Source organism: Phalacrocorax aristotelis, chromosome 9, assembly GCF_949628215.1.
Source record: "Phalacrocorax aristotelis chromosome 9, bGulAri2.1, whole genome shotgun sequence".
NCBI classification, from domain to species: domain Eukaryota; kingdom Metazoa; phylum Chordata; class Aves; order Suliformes; family Phalacrocoracidae; genus Phalacrocorax; species Phalacrocorax aristotelis.
Genome location: NC_134284.1, coordinates 10987313 through 11014483, shown reverse-complemented (window position 1 = coordinate 11014483; position 27171 = coordinate 10987313). Strand labels below are relative to the sequence as shown.

Genomic DNA, 27171 nt, shown 5'->3' with positions numbered 1-27171 from the left:
CTATCTGTTTGTCCTGATAAATACTGTACTCTCAGTGGAGCCATCAGTTGCTTATGTTGCAGTTCTTCAATTTTTTGTAATATGTTCTCCCAAAACTTCTTTAATGGGCAATAAAAGCTACCTTAAACTAGAGATTATAACAAACTCAAACAGCTAAGTAGGTGAAAGCTCTGCAGGTATGTCAGGGATGAGAAACATTTTTTGAATAAAAGACCTGAATCTGTTGTATTTGCTCTTTCTCCATGGAAGCAACATGATTTTTTAGGAAACGTCGATACTAAAGATCACAGCTATCTGAAAGCAATATTAATATAATTGTTTTAACAGTCTGAGAATAAGCCTTCAAATGTTATTGTGAAATCAGTTTCTTCCTCACCAATACAGAGATCTAGGTGTAAGCAAATATATAAAATTTATATTTCAGGCATCTTTTCAAATTTGCTCATCTGCACTGAAAAGTAGAATAAAAGTATTTTTAGAAAATCAAGAAATCAATCAGCTTTGCACTAGCTTAAAATGAATCATGCATAGAAGACAAAGACACCCCACAATGTTTAAGAAAGTAAACTAAAGCTCTGCAAAACTAAAACAAAAACACACATTAGACATTATGTATTGCTCAGCTTCAGTAATACTGAGAAATGTCTGCGTGATTTTGGCACACGAGTAAGACTTTTCAAATATTAAGTAGTGGTTGAATCTGAAGATTTTACCTCTGTAACAAAATTTAGTTTTAGCTTCACTAAAGTGTTTTACAGGGATCAATGTGACTAGCTACCCAAACAGATCCACGCTTCTCAAGAGGAGTGACCACGCAGCTTTGAATTAACAGCCACCTAAAAGCTTTCAGATATGTTATTGGAAAGCAGAACTGCTTAAATCTGAAGTCAGCTGCCTCTGACACATGCAATTACCAGCACTGCCCTCATCCAGCTTAAAGCTTCCTGGCAATTCCATCCCTCACATGTAGAGGGTAAGACACCCTAAGCAGAAAAAAATTAAGAAAAGCGCAAAGATAGATGAATGTTATGACAACTTCTGAAAGCAAAGTGATGGGCCTGCCTGCCAAAACAAACAAAACGGGTAAATGCATGGCTACTGCTGAGAAGTGTCTGGATACCACAGAAGACAACACACACGACAGAAGAGAACATGTAACGAGACACACAGCTGCTGACTAGCCCTAAAGTAGAAAGCAGGCTGATATGACTATTTAGCACAAGGAATTAATGATTTTGTGCCATCTTCTGGGAGGCTGGCACTGGATGTTTTCATTTTCACAGTGAGATTTTTGAGACTAGTTCTGCAGACTGAGATTCAGTTGAAGTCCTAACATTTTGACTGTGAATGGGACCTCAAGCACGAGGCTGAAAAAATGCTTACAGATTGAGAAAGAAAGATACAGAAGATGGACGTAAACTCACAGAGAGGGCTGGTGTTCACTCCTGTCCTGAACACAAGCCAGCAGAGGTTTTTCAGGCAAAAAAGAGTGAAATCTATCATTTCCTAATGTTGCTGGGATCTGTAATACAGTCTCTGCCTGAGGTATGCATTACTTATCATGATTAAAACATGACTTGGAAGGAAATCTTACTTGTTGGTGACAAGTCATCTCATGAGACAACTAAGTGCAAAGTGTTCATAGTCATTCTTCTGCTACAGAGCTTTACTCTGCTTTTTTTGGTTTTTGGTTAATATAGATGTAGATTTACATGTTTATAGCTGCTAATTCATTAACTAGAGGTAATGTCAAAATTCCCCTCTCTCTCAAAAGGTAGTTATCAATTCTGTTATCAATAATATAAAGTATACATTCAGAAGCATTACTTCCAGTTATCCTGCATCAGTACATTACCCAATGAAATATCCTGTAATTAGCTACTTGTTGTGTTTCGTATTTCTGACAATTCCAGAATTGCAAAAAGTTGTCATACTTTTATGATTTAATACCGTTCTTCATCCACTGTTATATTTTTTGTTATAGCTAAAAGTATGATACTTTTTACACAATCACAGCTTTTTAAGGGCCTTAAGTATTTCTACATATTTAAATTGTGTAATTTAAAAAAGTATTTTCAATACAAAAGTAGACTATAAATCAGAACATGATATTTTGTACTGACTTTGTGTATACTATGTAGTGGGATCTTATCAATGCTTATAAATACCTGAAGGGTGGGTGTCAAGAGGATGGGGCCAGACTCTCTTCAATGGTGCCAAACAATAGGACAAGGGGCAACGGGAACAAACTGAAACACAGGAAGTTCCACCTGAATATGAGGAAAAAATTCTTTACTGTGAGGGTGACAGAGCAGTGGCACAGGCTGCCCAGGGAGGTTGTGGGGTCCCTTCCCTGGAAATATTCAGAACCCGCCTGGACGCGGTCCTGTGCCCCCTGCTCTGGGTGTGCCTGCTCATGCAGTGGGGTTGGATGAGATGATCTCCAGAGGTCCCTTCCAAATTCTGCCATTCTGTGATTCTGTGATACGCACAGCATACTTCACAATAAATACTTTAAAAACACTACTGAAAAGAATGACAACAAAACATTAACATTAGAAAGCATTAACAAGTTCCCTGACAACAGCATCTTACGATCACGTGCAGACCACACACAATGGGAAAGCCTGTCCTTCATTTGCAATAGAGGGTAATGGAAGCTAAATTTTTCTTGTTCTCAAGCAACTCAGCTTGAAAAATAATTAACAGTGAATAAACAGAACATGGAAAAGAGGGTAAATCCTAGATACTCACCATCTGAAGCACGAAACAGTAAAGCCATACAACAAACAAACGTAGGCATACTTCGTGAGCGAGACATAGATAAGTTAATGCTACTGCGAAATCTTTCTTTCATAAAGAGAATATTGACAGAATTTCTTGTTCCACGTTTTTTGCCAGGGCCACTACACACTTTAGTCCAGAATATGTAAAATAAATTCGTCAAGCCGGAGGACTTCCAGAAATTAACCAAAATAAAAGGCCACAACATCCAGACCAGTGCAAGAGGTAAAATTGCTGTTGTGGTAATTGTTACCTGTTTGTTTAAAAACAAAAATCTAGAAAGAAATTGAAGTAACAAAAATGTTTATTAAGTCCTGCATTTCAGTCACAATCATCTACCTTCTGCTTATCATCATTACAATATTTTTTCCTTACATCCTCTGTTACTGCCAGACCTAAACTTCTGTACTTGCCACCTCTCTTCACCGCTTAACACACACGTTGAATCATAAAGGTAGCTGCGGAGAGTATTGCAATGCTACCAAGGTAGGTCAATATTTCACTTTAGGGACTCCGGAGGGACCCGTTCTTCTTAACTCCAAGTCCCACAATATTCTTAGTCAGCTACTGATGTTGTGGTAGTGTATGATCAGCGATAGAGTTTGGCTGCTATTCTTTGAAGATATCTCCACTGCCCAGTTAAATCCAAACTTTACATTCTGTGTGACATTTGATTTGTGATCTCTGCTACTAGTTCAAAACCTATTTCTACTTGAAGGAACCAAGTTCATTTATGTGTTGTGGACAGGTCCAAAATCTTCACCAGAAAAGCCTGTACATAAAGTTAGTCTAATAATTTTCAAAGGAAAAAGGCTGAATACAAACACACTGGAACACTTTCTCCATGAACCAATAGCTTTTACTTCCCTTTAGCTAATTTTTTAAAAATTTCATCAATAAATGTGATTCTCCTTCTTGAAGACATCTCATTTTTATCCTTCATCCTGTAATACCCTAGCAGAGCTTTAATGTAACTAATTTTTAAAATATTTTCTTGGATTAAATGGATTTTTTTCCATTTCTATAATTATAAATAATGAAGCTTTGAACTTTTATCATAAGTTCTCAATGACTCAGAAATTTTCACTGAAGAAACACAATTTGCACGCTACTTTGCACTGGGGGTGCAATTGTAATTTCTCTCACCTATCTCTACTTCTTATGCTTTGTTTTGCAGCATGGAGTGCTATCTGAGAACATGAACTGGATTCCTTTTTTGATTAAGGCAAACTCAAAGATGCACTCAAGAAACACACCCAGTGCATTCTGATGAAAATGAGTGTTCAGTTTGTAGGACTTCGCTACAGTCCAAAGCAAAAAAAAAAAAACAAACAAAAGCAACAAAAAAAGCAATACACACCCACCCACCCTGAAACTTGTTAATGTGGATGTCAGATGCTGAGAACTATTTAATACTCCAGAGCCATTCCTATTCCTTCACGTGACTTGTTAATACAGACATAATCCACCACAAAGTTGCAACACTCAAGAAGTGGCAAGTGGGTGAAAGCAAGGAGGGAAATGAACACACAGGTCAGACATATTTTCAGACTCCACATTAAATATAAATATGAAACACAAAAATACTGTTTGTCATCTATCAAAAGAATTTTTATGCAAACTCATCCAGGTATCCAAAATAACAAAGTATTTTTTGCAGAAAGATTTCTTAGAAAGTTGCCTAAGAAAACAGCTTTTAATAGGAAACACACTGATACAGTTATTTTTTTTAATTTTTAAGAAAATCAGAGACATCCAACAGGGAAGCAAACTGAAATCTGATTCAACACTCCGTACCTAACTTAAAACTGTGCAGTGTTAAGTACCGTGGAAAACTTTAGGTACCTCTACAGTAGTTCTGGTACCTATAGAAGTTTTTATGCGCAGTGATTTGGTCTCCTTTTCAGAGGAGATACTATTTGAATTCTGCTTGTATCACACTGGAAATTTCCTCTATGGATTGTTGCTACTGAAACAGGCGATCAATAAGCATACAAAACATTTTTTCTCTCTTTCATCCTAGGGTTTTGACATTAAATATTTAAATTAATTCTAGAAATTGGTTTGGAAGTCTAAGCTGTGTGAACCCAGAGCTTAGCACCATGATAGATGAGTCAAATAGCAATTAATCAAACAAGCTTGCATGCAAATTTACTGTCATTTTCAAAGGGGTGAGGAGTTTCTAGGTACTGAAGAGAAGATGAATGTTCAAGTAGAAATTCATTAAAGTTTACAATTAGAGACACAAAGCTTGATCATGCCCTCAAATACTATGCAGACATGTATTTCTGAATTCTGCACAACACACTGTTTGCAGAGGAACAACAGGTGATTTAACAATGCAAACAATGATGTGTCTCAGGGCATCATTCAGCCAAAACCTTACGGCAGTAAAAAGGGGAAATGTAGTATCAATTAAAAATTTGCTTCAGAACTTCAAACCGTAATCCCTCTCTTCAAGGAACCATTGCATTAACATTTACATATTTACTCATACTTAGCATTCATGGACTAAATACAAAAGTTTGGGCTAAGAGCTCCGTAGGGTAATTTCCTTCAGATCCTCCTCTCCCTCCCACTAATGACCTACCAGCTGACCTGCACTCCCAGCTGTGAGAAGCATTAACTCAAAAACTACAAGACCTCATGCAACCAAAGCCTTGTTGAAGTCAAACTAAGACATTAGCTGCAAAATACTCCTCTCACTAGTGGAATTCTGACTCCAGTGAAATCAAAGGGAGTTTCATGCCCTACTGACAGATACCTACCTACAGAGAAATCACAACCTCTGCTACATCACTACCTCTCCTGCAAGAGACCAACTGACACTACAGACACAGATGTGTAGTGTCCCCAAATCTTCTCCTATCATACTGTCTCAACACCTCACCTCTCCTCAGCTTTCTTAATACCTTGAGAACTGAGAGTTACATAGTGATCAAAGAAAGCAGAGCGCCACGATGAAAGATTGAACAGGTGTGATTCTTTTGGGGAACATTCTATGCAAATCAGAAAACACACAAGACATCAAGAGGATTCTGTTTGGCCAGTTTCCCCTCTATTTTAGCCTCCAGTGGACTAGAATTCCTACTTCAGAAGAAAAAAAACACTTCACACACCTTCTGAATGTAGCCAAATATTTAACTGAGTATTCCCCTGGAAAATATTCATGCTCCAACTAGCACAAATATATCTGAGGTAGGGAGTCAAAGCATACCTAATCATCTCAGAAAGTAAAGAATTATTATAATTTTTCAAGCTGGTTTTGTTTTTAGAAGAAGTAAGGAGCCAAGTAGGGAAGAACCTCCCCTTTTGTGAGACGCAAAAGATTCTTGATGCTCTTCAGCATCATTCCCAAAAGTTTCACCCCATGCCTCCCAAGTCCAGCAGTCAATGGCTCTGTTTGAAGCTTTGAAAATTCTGTAACCAGTGAGATTCACTTGGTTTATTCTGAGAAGCAGTGAAGAAAACATGGATTTAACTATGTTCAGAATAACTTGGGCTTTCTAAAACATGGATTTAGTCTAACTTTCAAAGATTTATCTTTATTTAGGTACACAGGAAATGAAATATGACATTATAAAGCACCATTCCAGTGCAACACAATCAAATGGAAAAGTAACACTGCTGATCAGAACAATTGCTTGTATAACTTGGCTTTTTGTGATCTTTCTTCAGGATCCCTTTTACTCAGCATTACCTCCAAAGAAGAGACATCTGTGAGGTTTACCAGAGGCCACTGATGTGAATACCAACAAAACTGACAACCATTTCTCCAACTCCTGTTTCTTTTATCCCTGCAGTCACAGTGCAACTTTTAATGTTAAATCTCAAATTATTTTTTTTAAATCTGGTCTACATTTGATTCTATATCACTATTGCCTTCTCTCAGGACTTGGACTGCATTTGCATGCAAAAGGGCATCTTGCAGACAGCTCATCTCTCTCTGTTTAACCATCTGCTGCCTCTCAGAGAAAGATGAGGGCAACAGGAACTTGCTGTTACCTGCCCAAAGGAAACCAGCATGAGAGTGGACCAGTATGGTCCCTGGATCCTCAAATTACAATAAACATCTCCTTTACCTTCACTTCCCTTCTCAAATAAACCCATGACCAAAATCACCAGTACCCCACAGCACTGCCTTGTTCACAAACAACTGTGAACACCACGTCCTACTTTTTTTCCTCCTGTTTCCAAATACCAGTGGCAAAAGGGAAAAGGTAGTAGGGGAAGCATCCTGGCAGAGCAGCTAGGAGGACACTGTCAAATGTGCTCCTGCCAACCAAGAACTTGACTGGTATCCTTAACCAGGAAGTGTCAAAGGGTACCAAAACACAGAGTTTAAAGCTGCACTGCTAATTCAAATTACTAAAAATAACATCCCAAATTGTGGCTTGGGTTGTAAAGGGATCACCTCTATCCTAAGATAAAAGAGCCATGAGGCATTGTAACCTGTTACCTGAGTATTCTCCAGTTAAGGGCACAAGATCTCTAAGTAATTTTTTTCATTTACAAATGCTTTTTTTGTTTTTACACTTCATACAGCTCTTGGGTTGATTACTTCAATAAGACCTGTTCACTCATGTGTACAGAGAATGCCTTAATGCTCTGTGAACAACAGATAACAAGAGCTCTACACGTTATTTGGTATAAAAGGAGAGAAACTGCTTAAGCAGAAGGAAAAAAAAAAGTTAGCAAGAAGCTGCCTTGTCGTAAGTACAGGCATTTATCAGTTATTAGTCATTAGTCGAAACTGATAATGATGGGCAGTCAAGCGTAGCATTTCTCATCTTTGTTTTCAATGACGATAAAGCGCTGCCTGCTGCCAAACAGTGCCTCAAAATGGAGAAAGGTACTTAAACTTGCTTCAGATGAGCAACTGGGTGCACGCCAATTTTTTACATGAACAGTCATAAGCATGTTCCTGCACAGCAGGATGTGATCAAACTATTCAAAGCTGTAAAACCAGGTTTGCTTGCCAGTTATGTTATTGCTTCAAGATCAGTGTATTACAGACGATACTTTGCCAGCCATGAAACCACTGTTTTACCTTAACAACAAAGTCTACACCTTTAATATCTAAAACTCTGTATAGAACTGACTGTTCCCAATTAAATTAAAAAATTTACATAATGAAAGTTAGGACTGAAAACCTATCCAATACATGATCTCCTGAACTATAAGCCATCTCTTATTTAGCTTTAAAAAAATCACTTCCTTCAAGCTGTACCAATTAAAAGGTTCCCTTTCTTCTCTAAACCAGAAGAAAAGTAATTGTAATGACTTACTCACGTCCTTAGCTTCAGCTGCCAACCCTGTATGTGTGTAATCTTATTAACATTCCTGTCCATAAGGTGTGATATGGTTAATAGGTGGCTGCTAGTTTGAGACACACTGCACTGTATTGCCTCCTGCTGGAAACCACTTCTTTAAAGTATTTCACGAAGATCACACAATGTGACTACGCCATACGTTATCTTTATTGAATGTCTGTCACTGGTTGGATTACTCAAGCACAAAAGATTTTTGAAGAAAGGCAGAACTTTAGTACGAGCAACTGGACAAATAAGTTTTCTCCTTGAACGGGTTAAGATAAAACTGAACATTACAGACAAGAAACCGATGTTTTATTTCTCATGACAGTCAGCATCTTTCTCCATTTTCCTTTCAGAGGATCAGTCATAAACCCGACTCAAGCTCCCCAGTATAGTACAATATCTGTTCACTAACAAACATATCTTAGCAAATACAACCAAACAGTTGAGTTTGTTTTTTTAAGGGTGTTGGTACAGGAGAAGATGGATGTCAATGTTTAGCCATGCTTTCATTTGTTTTTTATTCACTTGAAAATACATACTAAAAGTAGTATCAAATATTTGAGTTTATACCATTTTATTTGTTTTCACACATACAAAAAGTAGTTTGCATATTTGCTCAGCAATCTAGTGAATGATCTAAGATTACATACACATGCCATGCACAGCTCAATACAGTGATAGAAGTGCCTCTATCTGCTTCCTAGTAAGAAGTACCATTCACCTTTGAAATCTCAAAAAAATATGCAGAGATTCTTGGGTGTTACAGCTCAAAAAACCATTTTCATGACCCTTCCAAGACATGGACGGTGCTCTTCATTTTTTGAAGAATAAAAAAACTGTTCAAGTAAAAGTCAAATAGAAGAATCACAACTAGCTAACCATTGTTGAGTATGCTGCAATAGCAGTCCAGTTAAATGCAACTTAATAGTGTAACTACCAGAAAAAGTATTGCAAAACTGCATTTCAAAGACTAGTTGAAAGTCATCAGTATTTTCTTGGTCATAGGAAACACAGTTTATAGAATGTCCATTCCCTAGGAATGTAACCTATTCCTTACTTGAAATCAAAGCAATGCGTTCGAGCTCTGAAGGCTTTTCTGTTACTGTTTCTTACTGAGTATTGCAAAATCAGAAATCCTACAAGTGAAACCCAAAAGGCTAGATACTACTTATATTCACCGTGCTCGATGGTCAAATGCCAGGCTATTGTGAAGAAAACCATAAAGAAGGATAACAGGTGCAGCTTCATTAAACACAGTCAGTCCAAACCCTTATTACCATATAGGCAGTTCTCTGTCATATGGAACCAGTCATGGTGGTCACTCAGATGATGTTGCTGCTGTCTCCAGCACCACACAACAGCAAGCAGGAACAGAGCAACATGGTGTTCACACAATGTGTCACGAAGCATTTAGCTTCCATTGCCCAGTGACCTCTGATCTTTAAAAATACCCTTTCCAGAGGATAGCCACAGCACGCTAATGGCTTACTCTATTTCTGTTTGTCTCAATCTGTTCTCATCAAATCCAAATCCCCTCCATGTTTGATGTCACCCCTACCAAAAAGAAAAATATTTTAACTTGCAGATGTTATGAATGCCTGAGGCAACCTCAGATCTAACTTCCAATAATTTGCATTTGTTATACTAAGCATATACATCCCCTGAATTACATCTAGTCCCTTTGTGGTCTAATGTAAGAATCCCTCTCCTATTGTTCTTGCTCTTAGCACTGTAATAACTACTGCTATTGCAATGTTAACAAAAGACTACTAATAATTCAAGTACGGTATGAATTCCCAAGGAACCACCAAGTGAGAAATGCAGGTTGAAATGGTAGCTTCAATTCCAAGGACCTATTTTCTAGATTCAAGAATTATAGCTGTAAAAGTATCACATATGTGAAAACACAACACCTGATCAATAGAGTTCTATTAATAATAATTAATTTAAAACAATGGTTTATAAATTGCAAACAGTATCACAGTAGTACGGCTTAATACCAAATATTTACATTTTCATTTGGTGGGGATTTATTATTTTATTAATTTAATTTTTCAGCTGCACTCTCTACTGAACGTTACCTGTGGTTTTTGCTGACAGACCTTAAGATGGCTTTGCTAGTTGTGGCACTTAACCTATTACTGTATAAAATAATTATCTTTATTTTCCAAGCTGATTACTTGGAAAAGATTACTCCTTAACAGGCAGCTTAAAAATCCATTCAATTAAAAAGTATACTAAAATGCCCTACAACGACATTCTTTTGACATTCATAAAAGTTTTATGGTTCAAGTATGCCTGAAAGTCCACTTCAACAATGAAGCAAAAACTGACAAAACAAAAATAAAAATATCAAAAGATCCTTCTCTTTTGCTGAAAGCTTTTCTCTTGTAAGCTGCTCACTTTGCAAATGCTCTGTGCAAAGAAGAAAGGACATAAACTTTTGGCAGGACTGTTGGATGTTTCCCAGTAGTGAAGTTGCTCATCATTATTATAAAAGCAAAAGAAAGTAGACTGAAACAGTAAAGGTCCACCTTTAATATCTTCCAACATTAACATCCTTTGCAGACACACAAAATATTTTAAGCCCCAGGCAGATGGGGCTTTCAAGGTTAAAGTAGGAGAGAAAGCAAAAACTATTGCAAAAAAGTGAAAATTACAGGGTGTGTAGAAGGGACTCTTTTATGAGGAGACTTCTCAATACAACATAACTTCAATCAACATTATCACTAGGACTCAAGATCACAAACCTGACTTTAAATCTAATAGAAATTAATTAGATGTGGGCTAACTGTGGTAACTCACACTGAAAATCTAAATTTTCAATATTGGAAGAGTCAGACGAAATTTCTTTCCAGGCATGAATACCTAAGGAGTTTCACCAAGTCTGAAATCTTGTGTTTTCCCAGGAGATAGATCCCCTACTCGGATTGCTCCTCCCTAGAGCCTGCTCCTATTGAGCTAAATCTAGGTTAAAATCTAGGAAAGAAAACCGTGAGGGGAAAAAAAGAAAAAACAACAGAAAAACTCTTCCATGAGATGGGAAAAGCAAGGAGACTCCCTTCATGGTGAAGAGAATGAAGACAATATTGTTCTGTGAAAACAGGAAATTGTGGGGAATGAGCGATGTGAACAGAAAAAGGACCTTAGGTTCTTTCAAGTCATGTAGCAGAAGTGTAAGACTTTGAGAGCCAGGGACCACATGCTGATTCTTATCTCCTGAATGTAAAGCAACAAAGGGAGGAATTGCTCGCATTGTTGCATGTGGTACCATTACCTTCCTTTAACGTATATTTCTGACACATATAACCCTTTACAAATCCTTGAGTCCTTAATTGTCAACCAATGCCTTACACCAATACAGCAAAACTAAGCCCCTGATAGCTTTTTAGATTGGTCAATACATTGAAAACGACTTTGTTTTAAAAAAGGAGACAGTTAGTGATCAGGTGCAAAAAATAGAAAAATAACTTTTCTAATGAAACACATTGATGCCATTTCAATGGGCACTAGTACCACGAAGAAACAGTTGATCATTAATCAGCCATTTTCTAGAAGAGCTCCCTCTGAGATTTTCAACAAAGTAAACTAAATAATTTTCTTCCCCAAAAATAAAGAAAAAAAAAGAAAAAAGACAAAAAAAGAAAAAAAGACATTTGGATCAAGGGATTATAGACTTGTAGAGACTTACTTGAGACAAAGCAGCATCCCGTTGTTCTATTACTGCATTCATTTCCTCAGCTATTATTTTCTTTTTACGTTCTTTGGTCCTGTGTATTCGGTTCAGAATTATAGCTCCATTCTTCAGTATATCTATCCCTGTGTCTGCATTGTTTATTCTGTTCAGTAATTCCTGTAATGTCTACCAACAGCATTATATGTTAGTCAGACATGAAGTTTTAATATATTTTATTTAATATAGGGTTTTAATTAATAGGCACATGTGAATTGTAAATTGACTGAGTGAAGTTATTGAATTTTCATATTGCAGCAAAGATGTACATTATTAGTGTGTCAATTCTTCTTTTTCCCACATCTTAGTTCTTGAAACCCACTCAATTGAACTTAAGCCTCTAAGATATAAGACTGACATCAAGAAATCTCCTCAGAGAATGGCTTACCATGTCATTTTCTTCAGGGTTAATATTTTCTAGCCTAGAAAAAAGGGACACAGAAAGCCTGATCAGTAGCATTTCCTTAGTGCAGCAAAATGAGTTCGCTTTTTAAATCTTTAGAACCTCAAGTAATTTCATTCTACTAGTCTTTAGAGTCAACCATGACACTGAACATATTAAAGTGCCACCTGCTCGACTCCATCTTTCAATAATGCTCCATATCTTCAGCACTGACTTCAGACTGTTAAGTTATTAATGTTTACTGCTATATATGACTACAAGGATCAATTGTTCATATGTGCTTAGATGAAGAAAGTTCCCCAGTGATAGAAATGACTGATGCTCTTATTTTATTTATTTCTGGGCTTACAACTTTTACCTGATGTTGTATTTTTGTTGTTTTTACTACACCCCAAATGAAACAGGACTGGACTTCTGTGGAGATTTTTTTTTTCATTTTAAAGTAATCATTTTTCCTTGTCTCTCTTCCAAAACGAAGAAAAAAACCTAGTTGAAGTTTCCTTAAAAATATTTTTATTTTGTATCTTGTATAAAATAGCAAGCTAAGCCAATTCTCTGCAAGGCCCTTATTTAGTTCTGGAACAACCCCCCCTGCGCTTTCCTCCCTTTCTATTTCAACAGAACATATATTGACCTGTCAAATACAAAGATGATATGAGGAATTTAGTCATACAGCACTGAACACTGGCTGTGCAAAAGCAGTGAGTGATAGCACAAAAATCTAATAAATGGGATAGTATGCATTTTATTTTACCTAAGGCTAGTTATATGGACAGCATACTATTTAAAACACTTATGTGTATTTTAAAACGGAAGAGACCTCTTTTCTGGAAAAAATGAGCATATTAAAGCTACCTTACCACTCCATTGCTACTTACTTAATGGTGACTTCTACTAAAAGTAGGTCTGTCACCAGCGTATGATATCTTAAAAGACAGATATAGTACCATTAAATATCTACTAAACAGCAACACACACTTTTTCACAGTCCTGTGACAGGTGCTGCTCTGAAGCCAAGATTTTAGCTAGCAAACATCACAGAGCACTTGACAGCACACTAGCACCTTTTACATTATAGCATAAGTTTTACCAGGCATCAGTATTTAAGGCACAGTAAATCAACCAGTACAGAAATTAATTCTTTAAATAAAAAAGAAATAAATCAGAATGTACTACCAGTCTACAACAGCTGGTATATTTATATGGAATTCACAAGCAGTAGCTACTCCAACACATACAGTCAGCACCAGAACTAAACAAAACAAAGTGAAAGCTAACCTTTGCTGTGTTTGACTTGTATTCATAAAGTAACACAAATCATAAAATAACAAACACATAATAAGTTCAAATTCTCAAAGCTGGTTCCTTGACTTGGCTCCTTGTAGAGTTCCTGCTTTAGGTTTTCAAATTGCTCTAAGCGCTGCTTCATGTGGGACTTAAAAATGGATCTCCAGCTAGTTTGTATTCACAATGAAAGGAACGGTATTTGTCAAAGTAAATTGGCAGGACTGACCTGGCTTCTCCAGAGGACTTCTACCCTGCTAAAAGTGTGGGTCAACAAAATCACCCAGCCGACCAACAGGCTGGGTAAGAAAGACACCTTACGGAGAAAGGGGGGGTGGGAAAAAGAACAGGTACTTATACCATAAGCGCAGCCCTTCAGCATACTACTGGCACAAGGAATCTGTCTGCGGGTGTACATACGCCTCCTTAGGTGACAGTACTTTTTAAAAAGCAGCATCCAGAGCTGTGTATTTGCCCTGCTGCCTCCCCCCGTGCAGTGCACAAGCAATAAATGACCCTCAGATCTCTCTTGACTTTAAACAGCAGTAACCAAGGATTCTTCTTCTCCCCATTTCTACACACATTCTGCTAACGTAACCCCTAGGGCCACAGGACTGAAAGAATTTTGGTCGTTACAGTTAAATAATGACAACAGAATTGCTCCAGCTGCTAATTTAAAGAAAGCATTAAAGTATTTGATAAAGGTTGGCAGGCTGTTCGATATTGCCCTCTTGTAAAGATCTCTGATTGGAATAAGTCCAAAGCAGATGGAAGGAGTGACCTGTGCTCTAAGACTTGACGAGTGTGGCCCAAGTGGCCAATGTTCTTTAAAAAAAGCCAAACCTCTGTGCTCCATGTCTGAGATGGAGAACTTGGCCTTCTGAACAACCACCATCAGGAAGAAAATATTAAGGGTGGTAGTCAGAAAATTTCCAAGATTCCAGAAAAAAACTCCAAAATTAAATAAAATAAACCGAGTCCATCATGGCTCATCCCATCACCTCTGCTCCTTCCAAAGGATTAGTGGAGTGGTGAGGTGAACTCCAAAAAAATTTCCATTCAGTCACAGTAATAAACTACTTAGAATAGAGAAGTTGAGGAAAGTAATTTCCTCATAGTGCTGACTCTGTTTCTGAGAATACAGCACCTCAATTTGACTCTTCTCAGTCACAGTCCTGTCTTGCTTTTCCCATTGCAAAATGCCAGTCATCCAGGCAGATAGAGAAACACATGTGTCACCTCAGCTTAGATGTTATCACAGCTAGTAAAGATGCCCAATGTTCTGAAAAGCCTGAGTGCTGGAGCCAGGCCGGTGTTCCAGCAGAAATCTTGGCTCCACTCAACCATTTCTGGTTCGCAATGTGTACAGCTGCATGAATAAGAATCCTGTAAGCTTAGAATAAGTGGACCAGAAGAAAAGCAGCTAAGCCTGATGGAGGCAATTCTGCCTTCTTGGTTCTGTAACGCTCAAAGATTTCAAAAACAGCAAAGAACTTTCTTCAAAAACGAGAACACAAAACACCCCAAACCAATAATCACAACAAGAAATGTTTCCCTGTACCACACCATTGCTCTTTTTGCAAGAAATGTCACATTATCTAGAAGGTGCTGTCACACAGAGGACTGATATGGGTCATGGAAGAGCTGTGGTCAGCTTGATCTTGGTCAGGTTGGGCAAATGGATGCGGCCTGGCAAAGCCAATTGTTTTGAATTCAGTTGGTTTTTTCCCCAGTCTTGTGACCTGGTGTTGGCTGTCATGACAGCAAATATCACATAGAAGCCTGACCTGCACCCTTGCAGAATATACAGAGATACTCACTACAGAGAATGGCTCACTGGTTTAGGCAGAGAGGAATGCATATCATGTATTGAACCAACAGTAGCTGGTTAACCCATCACAATTTTTACCTGTGTTGGGGTGGTGTTCTCTACAGGGAAATCTATGCCAATTCTGAGACTGTGAATGGCATCAGGGTATCAGGTCACTTTATAAAGCATCAGAAAGAGCACCCAAGTGGATGACAGCAACGATTGCTATTCTGTAAATTATAGCAATAAGGTATAATAGCTTGGCTCCAAGCTATCAGCCAAGGAAGTTACTGACCCTCTCCTTGGAGCAAGTATCTTTTTTGTCATCACCAGTGTATCCAGTGCCTTCTGCAGTAACATTCTTTTGGGGAAGGTAGTATGCATGTTCTCCAAGAAATGGAGTTTTTTCTCTTTTCTCATCCCTCTGCTTAGAACTAAGTTGGTCTTCCATACCAACTTCCATTCCAGTACGTGAATGAAGCAGATAGAAGGCATTGAAGGGAAAACAAGTGATAGTGTTCTGAGGGATTCACGTGTGTCAAGACGTGCCACACGTGTCTATGAATTCCGCTGCAGAAAAAGCAGCAATATGCCTCTCACACACTTAATAACCTGTGATTCCTTCCAGAAATCCAAAAGTCATTGACTAGGTCTGTCAACCAGAATAAACAATTTGCTGCTGGACTTGAGCACTTTAACTCCAAAGATCTGGAGTTTATGCTAACAGCTTATATACAGTTTCATCTGATGTTTGGGGCTATACAAGGCTTTCTTGCTTTCTTTACTCTTGGAACGTACAAAATTAGAAGAGTGACAGAAGAAATTGGAAAGACTGGAGTAAGGCTCACTGTTATGATGCCTCTTAAGGGAATTTAGAGCACGTGTATGCTTGCGTGAGCACATTTCCTCAGAGATTGCTGCTCAAAGCAAGATTTCAGATACACGCACACCTACAATGGGCTCTGTAGAGACATTTACCCTAACAAATTGTGCACTAATTCTTGTGGGAATGGAATCTCCTAATCTTGCTATTGAGTCATACATACAGGCTGTGACAAACTCGAACAACTTGTAAATTCCACAGAGTAATGGTGCACAAAATATGTGCAAACTACTGAAATTTATTTAGATAACATTCTCTGGCTTTACCTACAAAAATACCCAAAAGACGATGACTGGTTTTCTGCCATAAAGAGGCAAAAGTGTTCTTAGTAGAATCAATTATTCAAAACACAATTGCCCGCCATTTAGTTAACTAACAACTGCACCTCTTCAATCTCCTGCCATGAAAAACTTCTCAGTCTGCTTTGTATTTCTCTTGGTACAAAAATAGGAGAAATTTCTCAGTCACTCTAGACTTTGGGGGACTACCATAGACAGTAACCAAGATGAGCACAACTTGCGCAGAGAAGGATTACATGGAGAGACAAACCGTAGCTTCAAAGCTGCCTATATCCCAAAGTAAAAAAATAAACTGTTCTTGATCTTCCTCTCCTGACTTAACAGTTTTGTTTAACATGAGATTGCCTATTTCTGTTTTGTTAACTCGGCAGACATAAAACTCTATGAAGTATTAGTTATACCCTTATTTCCTTACAACCTGCTCCTACACTAAAGATAAGAAAAACCCATATATTTTTACTACATCACCCACATCATTAGTAGAAATTCTGCTGAAGGATATGTCTAGTGGGCTTAAAGGCTTGATTGATTTCCTATACATTGCAACTTCTGACTGACATTCTGGTACTCTGTGTCAAAAGATCCCTATAAAATGTTGCACTCGCCTTATTTATCCCTGAATAAATCAATACCATGGCTTTTGATTATATTTTTAATTTTTGTGATCAAAATTATTCACCTTGCTCTCAGTCTCCAGAGAAAAATACAGTCTTACAGGATGGCTAACAAAATTAACCAACAGCACAGTAAGACTGCACTAGCCTGGTATTTCACCATAGAGAGGTCTGTGCTAAGTTTTCCTACATAACCACTGTCAAGCCGTTTATGACAGTCACAGACTGACACAACAACCTTTTTGCGCAGGGCAGGAAATGTATACTCACTCTTTGAGAGACTCTTCTAAACGCTGGACTCGTAGAAATGCTTCATCTCTCTCTTCATTGGCTAACCTAAGCCTTGCCATGACAGCCTTGTCACGTTCCCGTTGAGCAGAATAAACTTCTTCCACCAGAGCTGCAAAAGTAACCAGTGTGTTTATCAAACAAGTTTGACAGGGAAAGACAGTATTAGATGCACTTACATGGGCCTTTGCCAGCATCTCCTAAAACCAACATTTCTCCACTGACCTCAGATTACTCTGGATAAGGTCTATGTTACTGTTCAGACACAATACTAAACTGTTCTTGATTGCTAAAATGACTACTTTAAGGAATAACATAAAGCTAGGTGTTTTCAAATTCAGCCCTGTATAATCAAACAGGGCAAGGAAGTGATTTGCTTTGCATTCTGAATCTTGCTTAGTAGAAAAGTAATTCTTAAAGCTCGGAATCATATGAGACACTAGTAGGTTTCTTCTAGGACATAAAGTTAAAAGTAGTGATACATTAAAACTATTTCTACCATCACACTGCTTCCTATCAGGGTGGCACACTGATATTAAATATTAAAAATTCTAATATTTTCATAGTCTGCCTCTGATATCACAAGAGTGGCACAGCTGGCATATCTCCTTCTCTGCCAAGCCTTTACTTTATTGTGTAATATATTGTTATATTATCTGTTACGGCATACATGGACCTTGGAGCATTAGGTGCCAATAAACTAAGATTTACTGTCTATCCTTGGGAGCAAACTAACACCTTCAAGTCATTCCTCATCTCAAGCTTACATTTTCTTCCTGCCTCTCCCTTGTCAATATGTCTAACACCATCTCTGGCACACCGCCAGAATCCTTACCTCGACCCTGCCTCCACTAAAATCTTTATTCATACTTTCATAATTTCCCTCTGCAATACTGCAAATCTCTCCTCACAGTCATCATAAAACCCTGCAGTCAAAATGTCTAGGGACTTTCAGGATGCCATAGTAAGACCGCTGTCACTCCAAGACAGATGACTATACCTTCTCCAATTGTCACAGGCACCTCCAAAAATCTCAGCTGAGGTCTGTAGGTTCCAGAATTCTCCATGCTTCCCTTCTAGCCTGCCAAACTGGTGTTTAGCCACAGCCTCCTAACACCATACTACCGACTTTTTTGAATTTTGTAAACTTTTTTCTCAAGAACCTTCTTTATTAAGCCATTGCTGCTGGACTTCCTTACCCCCTTCAAAACTCTGCTCCTCTCTGAACCACTGCTCAAGTCATTAAGTTAAGATCTCAAAGAAAGGCTTCCTCTCCACTTTAAGCTAGAGCTTTTATCCCCTCCATTCTTGCCTCAGTTGACATCAACTTTGTTGCCTTCATAGGTTAGTTTACTCTTACTTCACCTTTGTACATTATTGTTCAAAAACTTCACAGTGCGATATAATATAAAACTCCCTGTGGTTCTTCCCAGAATGGAACAATAGGAACACAGTAGTACATTTTGGTAGCGGCTATATCACTGGCACAAAATACACATTGTCAGTATCAAAAAAAACCCAAAACACCCCAACCAAGTGAAATACAGAAAGTAGTAAGTTCAGTACAAGCAGCTCAGATAATCAGGGATGTGAGATGAGTGAGATTAACAGAAAACAATACGAAGAGGTGCATTAGGAAGATGTTCAAGGTAGGAAAGCAATCCTCTTGCCCTCAAGCTGGGGATGAGAGTGTTACTGAGGAGTAAGGAAGCATTTTTTGCTGGTCTAGCAGAAGGTTGCACGGTAACAGCAGATTGGACAGAAAAAGACAGGGAAAGTCTAAATGTCACTTCTGGGAGTGCAGCCTGTCCTCCCACAAAAAATCTGCAGAGGAGCTGCAACCTTAGCCATCAGGCCAGAGGTGTAACAACAACAACAACAAGAAATTCAGCATCAGAAGCACAAATCTTGAAATGTACAGAAAATTTAACAAACACTGATTCAATTATCTTCTCTTCAAGTATTTACTTGTTCCATAACAATAGTGTCTTTTTTTCTTGAAGATCTATTTGCCCTGTTTGCAACAAGAAAACTTTGCTTGATGTGGAATGGAAAAGCATGAGTAAAGCGTGAGTAAAGTGTGAGTAAAGCATGAATAAAGCAGCTGCAAAACTGCATGCACACAGATTAGTAGCCAGGAATAAGTTTGCAGCACTTGCAGAGGATGAGTCCGATACCTGCAAAGGTAGGTGGCTCAGCAAGAATAAGGACAAATTGTATGGGGTGGGCTGTGCGTTTCAGCTCACCAGACTTCCACTTAGGTTGCTGAGACCTGTGATAGCAGGGGAACTAGTTCCTCAGCATTGACTACCTGGGTAAACTACAATACAACCTCTATGTCCTGGTTGGATCTGGAATACACAACCATTTTAATGATGCACGGTAATTATTACCTCTCTGTACCTTAATATATTTGTTTACTGTTTTTTTTCCCAGTAAATTATGTTAGTTTATCTAGCATCAAGCCAGAGATACTGCCCAGAGAACCCTTTACATAGAGCTGCAAGTAGAAACATTATGCAATTTTCGTAACGAAAACTATTGCCGGAATGAATAGAAAGCTGTCTAAAATAACTGAAGTTTTGGCATTTATTACTGTTTTGGGGTTAATTAGTTTCCAGATTAGTTAACTTCTGTGAGTGCCTCCCTTCTTCTGTCAGACCTTATAACATACTCATCTTAGCACGGAAAACCACAGTTTGCTGACTGCTACAGTGGGTCTTGAGCATACAACTACACTTGGAGGGACTGTGTTTTGGTATATCTAATTCCGTCTCTGAGGAACTATAACCAGTGGTAATAATGACTATACGGGCTTTTTAAAACCATATTATTGCTTATTTGTCCTTAAACCAAAGTAATATATATATATAACAGTATGAAAACATTCAGAAAAAGTGATTTTTAAAGTTACTTAAACATCCTGCTTATCTCAAATCTTACCACCCCTGATAACAGCCAGAGGCTAATTGCCTTGAACAGTGAACTCTTCGCCCACCCAAAGGTCCATTACAAAATACTACCTTTTAACTGTTGGCTATGGAAAAGGAACTTAAACTGAGCAACTCTTTCTTGTTATTTTCTTATCCTTCCACTATATTAAGGCACTGGAGTAAATATCCCAATGACCAGATTCACCAACTACATTAAAAAAATTTACAGTAGTTCCATATCAATGACAAGTGTTTGGCTTTTGCTTCTGTTTCTTGAAAGTAATATTGCAACTTAATTTTTTCATATTAAAACAGATTAGGGAGAGGGTAGGAAAGAATGTAAGATGCCACAGTAATCTAAGTTTAAAAAAAGGATTTAAAAAAAAGGGGAAAAAAAGATACCTAGCTACATGGCATTTCAATACCAGGTAGCAATACTGACACTGACCACAAGAAATTACTAATTTAAAAAATACTTAAAGCCTTCATCTAACTCATTTTGATGGTCTACAGAAGGCTAATTCACCTGATTCCTTTTACCAGCCAAAGTGTCTGCTAAATTTAGGTTAGATGTTTCTGTTATCCAATGCCTATACATTTGTGACTCTGTTTAATATTTTACAAATTCCTTTATTTAATACTACATGGGATATTATTACCGTTACACAATTACACAATTGCAGGTAATCTAAAGTATGATGTTGTTAACAATACTGTTCACCATTCAGACTGAACTATGGATGAGTCACATGTAAAAGTTCAGGACCGTAAGGATCACAAGATTCTTCAAATAAGCCACTGAAAAACATACACCTTTGGGTTGCAATGCAGCAGAAAACCAAAACACCGTGTGTCATATTTAGGAAAGTATGTGAAATATAAACTGTCCAATGAAAAGTCTACAGGAGAAAGTGACAAAAATTCTCCATATTAAAAAGAGTAAAGAATGTCCAGATTATCATCCCTATGCTGCTTAAAAATGCTAGGCGAAAATTAGTTGAGAGTAACAAGTCAGGCTCCTAAGCCCCATTCAGGATACAGCATATTCAGCAAAATACTAGCCCTACACTGGCACACTGACTTGAAGCCTGATCCAATGAAAAAAGTGATCCAGCTACTTAGTCACCAACTGCTCTGGTCGACACCACGAGGTTTTTCTTGGAGACCTTCCAATGGCGCACCAACCAACCCTATCCTGTTTATCTTGAGGCCTGACCAACAAGAAACAAAAATTCTTATAGAACTCATGTTTCAAGCAAGAAAACGACACACAAAAATGAAGTATGAATAGTTAAGTATTAAGCTAAAATGAATTGTGTCGTTTACTAATTCGTATATGTATTACATTCAAGAGTTAATAGTTATTAAAATATTTAAATCCCATAGTGCTAAATTAAGAAAAAAGGATTATTTTCCAATGCTTGCAAACATTGTAATATATATAAATATGACATTACTATTTAGTTGCATAAACCTTATTTGCTTTGGAATAATTTAATAACATCTTTCTCCTTGTAACTAAAACCCCTGCATACTCTAAAAGAGCTCTCTATTTTAAAAGAATCGTTATGCTAAACTCATCAATTCTAAAACATTTTTAGTTTTTAGTAAAGAAAACAATTGTAAACAGAGAGCTTTTGTAAGGTAGATAGCTATTACAAAGTTCACTTAGAAAATCAATATAGCATTTTAGCTGGAATTTGCTCATTAAACACCCACAGCTCTAATGCAAATTATGATGGAATGAATAAAGCAAATACATATGCTTCTTTCTTTTTATTAAATGTAAAATCTACTGTTAATTGCATCTGGTATGTCATATAAACTTTTCTCCTTAACTATTAAATGGAAGCTTTTACAAAAGTCATTAGAGATTCTCTTTCTTTGACTTGTATAAATTTCAATATTTGTTCAGTAAAGGTTCACAGCAGTTAAATTACATTAACAAATATTATTAGCTACTATGTAAGCCAACTAAGTAAAATACTTATATTGCAGGTAAAACAAATCAATGGGTGTTTACAATAATATTTGGATATGTCCATTTTTAAACAAGCTTATCAAATATCATGTAATTCTTAGTCAAATGAGAGAGACTCAAAGTAGATTTTTTTCTTCCCAAATACTCAAATTTGTTTAGTAAGCTAATTGTTTTCTAATATGGGCAAAAGTAAATATGAAGAAGATGAACCATACCGAGTATGAGTTTACTGAGTCAAAGCAGTGTACATATTTTCTTAGTTGAACCTGATTCTTTTGGCAAACCTATCTTCTACACTTTTTAACTACCTTTAAAATACATCAGTATTGAGAAGGTGTGTTGGAAATCGTGCTAGTTTAAACAGTGGTTCATGATTTTCCAAACAACAGAACTTTGGGGGGAGGGAGGGAAGCATGGTTCCCAGGAAAAGTCTGTTTGCTGATTTCCTAGAGGTCATCTGTGTAAATAAAAAAAACTGAATAGGAGAGGCAAGAAAGAAGAAATTGTTAGGATTTAAAACATCTATGGCAGCAGAAATCGCTTCACATTACTCATTGAAAAATGTAAAATACTGAATACAGGCCAGGCTTTATAAGGAAAAGATGAGATCACTACCCATACTGCTACCTCAGAAGATACAGTAAAGAGTATAACACTACAACAATAGCTTTCAAGATAAGTCAGTTTTACAGAAATAATAGCAGTATTTTGGACTTTGCAAGGTGTTCGACATTAACAGATGTAATGAAATACTGCTCTTGGCTTTGGACTATGTGAAAAAAACCTGATCCAAGAAATAGTACAATTAAAATTTTGCTGATTGATTTTGTAACAAGCACTAGTTACTTCCGAGAAAAAGACATGGTGAGAAAGTTTTCCTGTTAATATCCATGTATTGTTGCAGAAGGTCAGGGTTTTGCAGTTTAGGATTTAGTATTCAAGATTAGTGTTTGCTGAACAATAAGTGACTTGGGATTTTCTTTGGCACTGATTCTGGTACATTCAAATTAATTTTACTAGTTACTCGCACCATTACAGCAACAAGAAATACGAATGAGATGATATGTTTTTACAAAAAAGGCTCTGAGCATCTTACATATTCAAAAATTGACTGAAATAATAATGACTAAAAAAAAAGGTTGATGCAAGATTCGACATCTGTTTCATACATGTATACAGCTCTAACACAGGAGGGAATGCTGAACTCATGAGAAAAAAATGAAGCAAAGAATATTTTCTGTTTTCTGCCTTTTGGAGATGTATATTATTCTGAAGGAAAAATAAAAACATGAAAGAACTTGCTTGGCCAGGTCATACTTAGAATCCAAGATCCCTGTAATCAGCTTCTTGTTTATCCTGCTCAGCTGCTCCCATGAAAAAACTGTCAGCTGAAATTTCTCCTACAGAGAGGTTTAACTGAAGCTTTTTAGGGTTTTTTGGTGTGGTTTCACTTTGGATTTCTGAGTAGCCACTACACAAATGTGAGGAATTAGGGAAGTATACTGGGAAAAAGAGGTGCAATGACGACCTGCCTTTTCGTTTTCAGCAGTCCTCCCATCTCTGTCCAGCATTGCTGGGTCTCTGTATAATCACAGGAGGACTTGGAAACTATCCTTGCCATTTCCAGTTGGGCCACTATTATTAAATTTTATTTAACCATATGGATATATGCTTGCTTTCCTTACAGAAATACAAACATGTACGTATTTGTTATATGTCATTTTAGAAATCAAAATCCTCTGAGACTACTTTCTACTAGATTTCATGACTGTGCTCACAATTCTTAAATAAGAAGTCAATCTCACCATACCCAAATAAACAAAAAAACAGATTTACTGCATTGCTATGAAAGCCTTTAAAATGTGCCATTAATTGATCTCTGCACATACATGTTACAAAATGCAGATAATCCCTAGAAATGGTCAAAGCCTAAGGCCCTTACACAGTTCTCATTCAGGTTAATGGTAAACCACCATGAGCTCCAGGCCTAACTGTTGAGTTAAAAATAGTGCTGAAATGTTCTATTTCGAAACAGACAGCTTAAGTTCCTAGCTCTTTTTTTGAAAGCTACCATTCATTTACTCTCAGTTATAATCTATAACTGAAAAATAAAAGCAAAATAGTGATAAGAAGATCATAGGAAAACTTTTTTCACTCGTTTTCACTGCTCTAAACCAGCAGTTATGGACTATAAGTCATTTACACCTAAATGTGACTTTACAGATAAAGCAATCTGAACAAACACTGATAGAACACAGTGACTTCTTTATTGCTTTGTGTTTGTTGTATGTATTTAGTGCATAGCATTCATCTGCTCCTATGTTTCCAATGCTATAAACAGTGTTCCTAATAAAAGGCTGAAGTTGCTTAGTCGCAGCTCTGCATAAGGTTTTCTTTGTGTACTCAGATCCCAATTCAATTAAAAAAAAAATAAAGTGGGAAAGAATAGGAGAGCGTATTATACACAGACCCCAAGGCAGTTCTTGTGAAAGCCAACCCCTGTACAATACTTAAGCTGCTGCTTCTAATACACTAAAGACAGCTGACTTCAAAATTCAAACCATAATGTTGTTAAACTTTTTTTCAGTGAATAATTGCTGATGTCTGAATATTTACTTTAGGGGGAAAAATATAAATGTTGCATTGAAGTTTGCAAGTTATAATTTGACAGGTTAAAGAAAAGTTTTTGAAATATCCCAAGTAGTAGATTATTTGCAGACCTTTTTATTCCTGAATAATCCCCAATTCTTTATGTTCATCTAGCACCGTAGCAGACATGGGAGAAGGGCCAGGCTAGTCATAAAAATATGCAGAAGATACTGGCTTGCTTTCTACGTACAAGCTCCACCATAAATAGCTTAGTAATTTACATTTTAACCTATGCCAGCTCATCATATATTGTACTTCAAAGAGCTGCATGTGACTTTTTGAGAATCAACAATTCCAACAATCTGAAGGTAAAACTACATTGTTTCAAATTAAGCTGTTAAAAATTAAGCCAAGATGTTCTCAGCCACAACATCCCCACCTTGAGGTATTTTTCCTGTCCTTTAGATGGATTGTCTACCTTCCCATACAGAGGATTCAAATCCTACAGCTATTTTCAAAATTTGTTATTTACCAGGAAAGATTTTGAAAGAATATTCAGAAAATAGTTTTGCATAATGAAGCATTAATAGGACAAACCCCCTAAGAACTATGTAGCCTATACACAGAAATGAATTATACACAGAAAACTGAGTTAGGGAAGTATAGGCATTACCTACTTAAACTGTAAAATAACATTCATATTTAGGTTTATATACACAAGGGTTGGGAACTACTGAGTTCTTTTGGCTAAAGCCCAAGATTGGCCTTATTTCAGTTTAATTGGAAGAGGATCTTGAATTCATCTTCTCCATGAGATATCAGGAACCTGGATTTCTGTTTGTACCAAAGGTTAATAAGAAATGTGTCTGCAAAAGTCAAACAGCATTAAATACCAAAAACTGATTATTATTCTGCAGGAGTTGTTCTGTCATTCATAATCTCTCCATGCTCCAACCTTCCACAGCTAATCTTTAATGGATGACATGCAAGAAAGAAAAATAACATCTAAAAAGGGACTCTAAAGTGAGCTTTGAAGAAATGGAAAATACTTTTCTTCTCTGCTGGATGTTATTGCCACCCAAAGTTTATTACTGGCAAGATTACTTATTTCCTCTTACTTTATGGGATATTAAATCAAACTAACTCTAAGCTAATAACCACTTGGATATTTGTTTTCACTTTTGCTATTAAAACTATTGCATATGCACCAGTAATTATTTTTCAAGTTAATTTAGGAAACATCAAATAACGTTCCTGAATATTTCCATATCATATTCAAGAATTCCAAAATACCACAAATGTTAATTGTCAACATTTTTGTAAAAACAGACCTGAAAGAAGAGACTTCACTGTCACTTCTTATATACTGCCGTAGTTTCCAAGAGACTGAAAGCTGTATAACATATTCAACAGTATTAGTAGTACTGCTTCCCCCTTTTTCCACACTGTATTTCCTATCATTACCCTGGTCTTTCAGAGAGCATCTGCAGAATGCTAACACAGTTTTCAGGCATTAGTAACGTGCAACATTTAACAGACCTAGCAGGGCTGGACTCAATCAGTTGACTCTCATTTAAAAAAGGTATTACATTTTGGTAACATTACTACTAGATATTGGCAAACCACCCCCACAGAATAGCCCTTGCTACAGAAAGATTTAATGAGAAATATTTTGATTATATTTTCCTTCAGCATTATTCTTAGTCCCAGTATATATCACTGTGATAGCAACAAAAATATTCCAAGAGCTGGGGCTCTGATGCCAACTGTGGTATATCTTGTTCCAGTAATGGTGGGAGTTACTATGAGAAGACCGGGGCTTTGATATTTTTTCCAGTTTAGAGAGGTTACCACTATGCTCCTCAGTTCTCACTTACACTCAGCCGGATCTTTCCTCTAAAAGTTCTATATAACTCCTGTATAATTCTTCTGTTAGGCAAAAATGAAGTCGCTTACTATGTCCATCCAAAGTGAGATCTGTTCCCTCTGGTAGTTCTTTTGATGACTTACTCCCTTGCAACACCTCCATCCTTATATTCCTGTCTCTCCTCAAAAGATGTGTGCTCCTTCTCCCTTTCCCCTCCCACAGAATGCAACCATTCCCTTTCCTGTTCAACATATGAAAATTCTGCAGTCCCACATTTCAAGATTCGTCTGTTCTTCATGCCCAGTTCACATGTGGCATTCCCTTTTTCCCCTACATTATCCTAGTCTCAGTTCTTTTATGATGTGCTCGTCCCTTGATTTTCCCA

The 27171-nt window shown here is 37.2% G+C and overlaps 1 protein-coding gene across 16 annotated transcripts in view; it reads right to left on the bottom strand.

Annotated features, from left to right (window-relative positions):
- Window positions 1–27171, bottom strand: part of MIPOL1 (mirror-image polydactyly 1) — a 201633-nt gene that overhangs the window by 114117 nt on the left and 60345 nt on the right. For all 16 annotated transcript variants that reach the window (XM_075103412.1, XM_075103414.1, XM_075103421.1 and 13 more), the window contains 3 exons: window positions 17399–17528; window positions 12224–12257; window positions 11794–11964 (listed from right to left, as the gene is read on the bottom strand). In XM_075103412.1, the coding sequence (XP_074959513.1) occupies window positions 11794–11964; window positions 12224–12257; window positions 17399–17528 (335 nt within the window). The remainder of the gene's footprint in view (window positions 1–11793; window positions 11965–12223; window positions 12258–17398; window positions 17529–27171) is intronic.